This window comes from Mauremys mutica, chromosome 13 (genome assembly GCF_020497125.1).
Source record: "Mauremys mutica isolate MM-2020 ecotype Southern chromosome 13, ASM2049712v1, whole genome shotgun sequence".
Taxonomy (NCBI): Eukaryota; Metazoa; Chordata; order Testudines; family Geoemydidae; genus Mauremys; species Mauremys mutica.
Window position 1 is genome coordinate 2680365 of NC_059084.1, and position 7627 is coordinate 2687991.

At 50.3% G+C, this 7627-nt stretch overlaps 1 protein-coding gene across 6 annotated transcripts in view; it reads right to left on the bottom strand.

Annotated features, from left to right (window-relative positions):
- HM13 (histocompatibility minor 13) overlaps positions 1-4449 on the bottom strand; it is a 30503-nt gene extending 26054 nt beyond the window's left edge. Inside the window, exon 1 of one of the 6 annotated variants that reach the window (XM_044985575.1) lies at positions 4110-4449. Coding sequence is in view for 5 of the 6 variants with exons in the window: in XM_044985572.1 (XP_044841507.1) it covers positions 1459-1653 (195 nt within the window). In the remaining variant the exon portion in view is untranslated. Of the gene's footprint in view, positions 1-1458; positions 1717-4105 lie in introns of those variants that run through there. The other 5 variants (XM_044985574.1, XM_044985576.1, XM_044985577.1 and 2 more) reach the window with 5 other exon arrangements.
- Between the last annotated feature and the right edge of the window lie 3178 nt (positions 4450-7627).

Consider the following 7627-nt stretch of genomic DNA (forward strand, 5'->3'; position numbering starts at 1 on the left):
CAAAGTCTGATTCTCTCAGTGCAGGTCCTCAATTCCTGATATGATCTTTTGTTCCCCTACACTGCATCCTCTCCATGACATCAGCAGCCTTGTTGTGGTACCCAGACCGTATGGCAGAGCATAATGGCTAGCAGTCTACTTGGAATGCGAAAGCAGCGTCACTCAGTGATGGTTACCAAACAGCTGACTGCACTCTACACTTGGCATTAGCTGTTTGGCTAATCAAGACACAGAAACTTTCACAACACACTTGCAATCCTGCCTGAGAGGAATGCACCCTACTGCTACCACTTATGCAAAACAACCATATGAAAGTAGTGACGACTCATATAGAGCATACAGCTGGCTGCTACACAGCAGTCCCCGGTCAAGACAGTATCTAAGTACCCAAAGAATTGCTCATTCTCTGCAACAAGGTCTGTAGTTAACTCTGCAGCTTTATTTCCATCTAGTGCATACTGAACAACGTGGCTATAATAAACTCCCAAAGCTAGGCATTAGAGAAGAAAATGTGATAAAAGTGGGAAAACCAAGGTGAGCTACCATTACTAGACAGCCCCCAAGAAGGGGACAGGCTAATGCGCAGAATCATAGAAATGCAGGGTTGGAACAGACCTTGGGAGGTTAATCTAATGCAGTCTCCTGCAATGAGGCAGGACCAAGTATAAGTAGACACTCTGAAAGACACTTGTTTAACCTAAAGCCGGGAACACAATTCTCTCAGACAGAGAAGGCATCTCCGTGGAGGACAGTGAGAGGAAGCAGGAGAAAGCCAGAGGAATAGAAACAGAACCCAGGCTCAGCTCTCTGGTGGATGCATTACTCAAAAAGGGATGATGGTGCTTAGAAGCTTTCCAAGGATATATGAACGTCTCCTGAGCCAGTAGGGGCACTACCCAGGGGGCACTACCCAAGAAGGCAGAGGTACCCTATGGGTTACCTCTCTCCAGATGGGGAGAATGAAGGCAGTACTAGGGGATGAAAGCAGAACCCTATGGGGCACAGACAGAGATGAGGGACCAGTAGCTGGAGGGCATCTCTTGCCAGGAAGGGAGCAGTAATACCTGGGGGGATGAAAACACCGTGGCCCCCATGTGTGCACACATGGCTCCCAGTCCCTGGAGGAGGCTCAGTCCAAGGGGATGCTCAGGACTTTCCTCTCCATGGCATGAGAGGGGACTCTCTGAGCAGCGCAAGACGCTCAGGAGGCCTCGGTGTCTTAGGGGAGCAGTGGGGGACCAGAGCAAAAGGCGGACCTGTCACTGGGGTCCCAGACCCCTTGTGGGGGTCACCCCGAGCAGCAATACGCGGGATCACGGCCCCTCCGCGCGGGAGGTCCCCGGGATGCCGCAGACATGCAAAGGCGGTGCCCGAGGGGGCCCGGCGGAGCGGGGGGTGGGGGCCTGGCGGAGCGGGGGGTGGGGGCCCGGCCCGGCGCCGGGGGGGGGCGGAGGTTACCTTGCTCTTGGCACAGGTGACGGAGCGCAGCGCCCCGAAGAAGATGGGCAGCAGCGCCATGAGCACCAGGCTGCCGTAGGCCAGGGCCATGCCCTCGGGGGTGGCGGGCGGGCGCGCCGGGCCGGCGGCGGGGGCCTCCCCGGGCCCGCTCACGTTGTGCGCTTCGCTCAAGGGAGCCGTAGCCTGCTCCGCCATCGCTGCCTGCTCCCAGCGCGGTCCGCACTTCCGGCCCGGCAGCCCCGCCGCGTCAGGGACACGTTCCCTTAAGAGCCGGAAGTGAGAAGCGCGCGTGCGCCAGCCTGGCCCCGCCCCTAGCAACCGAGCCGGCTCCGTTGCCAAGGGACCTGCTGCTGCGGCTGCACCAACCGGGGATGAGCAAGGGACACGCCTAGGCCTAGACCAGCCCCCGCCTCCCCGTCCTGGGCCCCATCCTCCCCCCGCCCGGCCTGGCCTGGCCCGGCCCCCCCACCCCTGGCCTCTCTCCTCCTGGCCTGGCCCCCCAGCCTGCCCCTCCCAGGCCGGGACCCCCACCCCTGGCCTCCCTCCTCCCGGCCTGGCCCCCAGCCTGGGCCCCACCTCCAGGCCCATGTCCTCCCCCCAAGCCGGGACCCCCACTCTAGAGTCACCAATTTTAGTTGGACGTATTCCTGGAGGTTTCCTCACAAGACATAATCTTTAATTCCTGGAGACTCCAGGACAATCCTGGAGGGTTGACAACCCTACCCAACCCCTGGGCCGGGCCTGCCTCACCCATAAGCCCAGGCCCCATCCTCTCTCCCCTGGCCAGCCCCATCCCTGGCCTGGGCCCCTATTCCCAGGCCCCTATCCTTGAACCTGTGACCTGTGTCCCCAGCAGGGTAGAGTAGGGGCTCCCTTCCCACAGGGCCACAAAGAGGCTCTTGCCAGGAGGGAAGAAGCAGAGCCCCCTTCTCCCATCCAACAGCTTCTAACTAATCAGCCTCCTGCTAACCCCAGGCTGACAGAGCCCCCAAGCAGCATCAAGAGGAGCTTGGCAGAACTCCTAGCAGGGGACATGGTTTCACCCCGGCCTTCAGCGGTGGAGCCCCTTCCTCCGTCTTTTGTGCTTACCCCTGGGCTAGTTGGCTTATCCCCTTGACTAATAGGTATCTAATGAGTTTTGCAAGCCCTGTGTGGAAGTAGAGACCTGTGCACTATTATGGTGCACCAGCCAGCGTGAGCTGCATTCCCAGTCACTCCCCCACCCTGATAGTGCAACACGTATATTGGTCTGTGCAACGCTCCATTTAACAGGCCTCCATGGGTACTAGATAGACTTGACTGTGGATGGGCAATTAGGGCTTGTGTGCTTTGATTACTGGGTTGGCTTGCGAGGCAGGTCTCTTGTATTAGTTTAGATGAATATATGGGCTGAAGGTGTTAACATAATCTGGTCACTGTCCAACAGTAAACAGTGATGAACCAGGTCCGGGTTTTCATATACAGAGACCTCAGGCTGCTTAGTGCCATGGCAAACACACCAGTAAAAATCCTTTTAACCTTTTATTAAAGATAAAAAAGGAGAACACAACAGTTAAAGCATTTAAAATATAAAGTATGAAACAAGACTTTCATTTTACCAACATCCTTTGTTCCCTTTCCCTGTAGCTGGAGAGAATGTTTAGAAGGAAAAACCCCTTTGTCTGACAGTCTCTTAGATGGAATCAAAGATGCTGTTAAAATCTGTTCCCACTTTATCCCAGGTGGTGTTTGGGATTCAGCTGGAGCCAGTGGAGGTGGCAATATCATTTGAACATAAGAATGGCCACACTGGGTCAGACCAAGGGTCCATCTAGACCAGTATCCTGTCTTCGAACAGTGGCCAGTGCCAGATTGCCCCAGAGGGAATGAACAGACCAGGGAATCATCAAGTGATTCATCCCCTGTCGCCCATTCCCAGCTTCTGGCAAACAGAGTCTAGGGATACCATCCCAGTCCATCTTGGCTAATATCCATTGATGGACCTATCCTCCATGAATTTATCTAATTCTTTTTTGAACCCTGCTATAGTGTTGGCCTTCACAACATCCTCTGGCAACAGGTTCCACAGGTTGACGGTGCGCTGTGTGAAGAAATACTGCCTTTTGTTCATTTTAAACCTATTAATTTAATTTGGTGACCCCTAGTTCTTGTGTTCTGTGAAGGGATAAATAACACTTCCTTATTTACTTTCTCCACACCAGTCATGATTTTATAGACCTCTATCATACCCCCCAGTCGCTTATTTTCCAAGCTGAACAGTCCCAGTCTTATTAATCTCTCTTCATATGGAAGCTGTTTCATACCCCTAATTTTTGTTGCTCTTTTCTGTACATATTCCAATATTTCTGTATATTCCAATTCCAATATATCTCTTTTGAGATAGGGGGACCAGATCTGCACACAGTATTCAAGATGTGGGCATATCATAGATTTATATAGAGGCAATATGATATTGTCTGTCTTATTATCTATTCCTTTCCTAATAATTCTCAACATTGTTACTTTTTTTGACTGATGCTGCACATTGAGTGGATGTTTTCAGAGAATTATCCAGTGACTCCAAGATCTCTTTCTTGATTGGTAGTAGCTAATTTAGACCCATCATTTTATAAGTATAGTTATGATTATGTTTTCCAATGTGCATTACTTGCATTTCTCAGCATTTGGGTCCCTCTTTCTGCTCAGTCTAGTCAGGATTTCTCTCAGGATCAGGATGATGAAGGCCTGGCATCTCAGGAGACAGTGGGCATGGCAGCCATGATGTTGCAGTTTGCTCCAGTAGCCAATTTTTCTCCCCAAAGTCTCCTTCTTTAAGGATTCACAAAGGAATGATGGTTGGAATAGCCCATCTCATTATTTTGTCCACCAATTAGGCCTAGTTTCCAACCCACCAATTTTGGTTCACTGATTTCTGTTTACCAAGCATGATCTTAGCACAGTCCATGAGTTATTTCAGGAGGTCTTTTTGTTTGGACTAATTCAGTCTGTCTCACTTTCATACTTTTTCCCATCAACTTTTGTTGTTATAGGTTATTGTGACATCTTATGACCTTACAGTTGAGCTCACAATTAGGATAAATTTGTAAGCCCAGTTATTACAATGGGTAATAATTGTGATCACACAGCTGGCACAGACCTAAGGCCATCACAGCCGAGGTGTTATAAATATTTTCTTTGACAAAGTGAGTACAAGCTGTTATATAACTAGACATTTCACACAGCATAGCTCTGCGTCCCCCATGGCACAAAATAAACCCGGCCTTTTAGAGCACACAAGTCAGCTCTTTTTTCTAAATGCCACAACTGTTGCTACATATTCAACTGTATTCAAGTATTACAGATATAGCAATGGAACAGCGTGTTATTGATTAGCTAATCAACCAGATCTCGAGTTGCCAGCCAAGTAGCATTTGCCAGGCAGTTGCTAACAGCAGCAAATTCCCAGATAAGAGACCGCCAGATTAGAAATGAGAGATCTCTCTTTCCTTTTGGTGTCTGGAGATTGACCCACATTCCGATCACTCAAGCTGAAAGAGATGGAGAACACACCCTGTGACAGAAAAAGGATATATGATCCAGACATGCGTCACCTTGAGCAATTCAGGCAGTGAAAAAAACACTTCTGTGTGGAGGGCTTGCCACAGACTTGGCCCCACGTCTTCGTGAGATTTCTGTCGGAACAGAGCCCACCCCCAGGCTAGTGGAAATGTAGTGCATTACCATGCAGAGGATCCAGTGTTGGGACTTGTGCTGTAGTCTTTCACTCCTGGGTTGGCACTAGAGAATAACACTGCAAAGGTAGCCACAGCAAGAGGAAGTGCCCCTCAGATCACTCTCCCGTGAACCGTTCGGCTGATTCAGAAGTATTCATGTGGGTGCTTAGGGAGGGGTGGAGGGGGAGCCATTTCCAGCTCTCCTCATCCAGAATGATGGTGGGGTTGATTCAGGATTCATACTGTGAATGGGAAATAATAGAGGGGGGAAAGATAGAGGGTTGCCTGGGTCACCAGGAAGAGCTTGGAGAAACCATGATAGAACCAATAAATCATCTCCAGAAAACTCTTACCTGAGCTGGCTGCTTGGAGTGAGCTGCTGTTTAACCCGAGAGCCGCCAGAGGTCAGCAGAATCCAGCTGATAGATGCGTGGACTTGATGCGGCCTGTGTGGAAGAGAAGACTTTGCAGCCCCTCTCTCTATAATCTGCATCCGGAGGGCGATACCATTGAGCGATTTAATGTGTCTGGTTGTGTTCAGAGAGCTGCAATGTCTGAACTGCTCTAGCCTGGGGCAGCAGTTGTTTTTCCAGTTACTGAAAAGTCTCTGATGCTAGTTTGCTGCCTGGGCAAGAGTACAGTGACTGCCCTCTCCACCAGGACATCTTCACTCACAATGGACTGGGAACACCACCAGACAAAATGGAGCCCCAGCATCTACAAGATCATCCCTTAGCATCAGAGTGCTAGCCAGGGTCTGGCTCCCTTCAGGGCGAGTATAGCAACAGTTCAATAGTCACTACCTGGGGAACAAAAACTTGATAAGAGGGTGCTTAAATCTCGCAGACAAAGATGTAACAAGGGTCATGTGCAGCCTGGAAGCTGTAGCTAGGCAAATTCAGACTAGAAATAAGGTGCAAATTCTCAACAGTTAGAGCAAGTAACAACTTACCAAGGGTTGTGGTGGATTCTCCATCCCTGGAAACTTTTAAATCCAGATTGGATGTTTTTCTAAACAATCCGCTCTAGGTCAAACACAAGCCAGGGAAATCCTATGGCTTGTGTAATCTTGGAGGTCAGAGCAGATGATCACAATAGTCCCTTCTAGTTTTATAAGCTATGACTGTGGTCCTTACATCTGTATTTCAGGACTAGATACCACTATGAATAGGTGCTTGATAGACAGACAACCGGTGAACTCCCTGGCTTCCCTGCAGCTTTGTGTAAAAGGGTACAATATGGGGGGAGAGGTCCCTCTTTTTTCTGTATGTGTAGGCTGTTCTATGGAGCACTGAATGCTGGGTAGGAGCAGAGCAGTGTCACTGCAGTTGTAGTTTGTGTTGTGGAGTCAGGGTACCAAAACCCTCCTTGTTGAAGATGTGGTGCCAAGAACTTTTACGCTTTGCAGATGAAGTCTTGGTCCAATCCCTAAAGTAAAATCTCTGTCCATGGCCAACATAGGGTACGAAAGGCTCAGCCACTTACTGGTTGGGGACAGGGTAGAAAAGGCCTCCAGTCCTGTGCCTGGAGATGTGGCCCAAGGGCCTTCTACACTGGTTGTACCAATGAAACAGACCCTAAGGATGCCTGGCCTGCCTCCAGGAGCAGTGTGTGCGTTGCTAGCTTCTTTGCGCACAACGCTTCTAATATGCAGAGTGTTGCGTATTTAACTTTCCTTGCAGCTGCTTCTCCCTTCTCATCTCCACCCTCACTGCCACGACGGGCTTCCAGAAGAAGGCAATAAAAGAGAAGGAGATAGATATACAGCCAGCAGAGGAATCTGAATAAATTACTAAGTCTGGAGCTATAATCGTTAACAAATGTCCCTGTTTTATGCTGGGCTTCCCTGTTCTGGGGCTGGCCGGTTCAGAGTGAAAGCTAACCGCTCTGAATCTTCCCTTTTGCCTCATTGGATCCTTCTCACCCCTAGTCTTCCTTGGATCCCACCTGCTGCAGGACTCAGCAGAAAACTCTTCAGGAAAAATGCCTTGTAAATGAAATCAAACTTTCCATGCAGCTGGACAGGAGCCAGGGCTCCACTGGAAAATTGGCTGAAATGTGTGTTTTCCTTGTGAATATTTCCTTCCTTCCTGGGTTGCTGGCAGCTTGGCTGTGTTATTAAGCATCCTCCTTAGCTTATACACTGATGCTCCTAGCTCAGTGGTTTGAGCATTGGCCTGCTAAACCCAGGGTTGTGAGTTCAATCCTTGCAGGGGCTACTTAGCGATGTGGGCTGAAATCAGTACTTGGTCCTGCTAGCGAAGGCAGGGAGCTGGACTCCATGACCTTTCAGGGTCCCTTCCAGCTCTATGAGCAGGGCTACCCACAGGGAGGGGGTGGGGCAATTTGCCCTGGGCCCTGCAGGGGCCCTCATGAGAGGTTTTTCGGGTCCCCTGGAGTGGAGTCCTTCTGCTCCGGGTCTTTGGCAGCAATTCGGCGGCGTGGGGTCCTTCCGC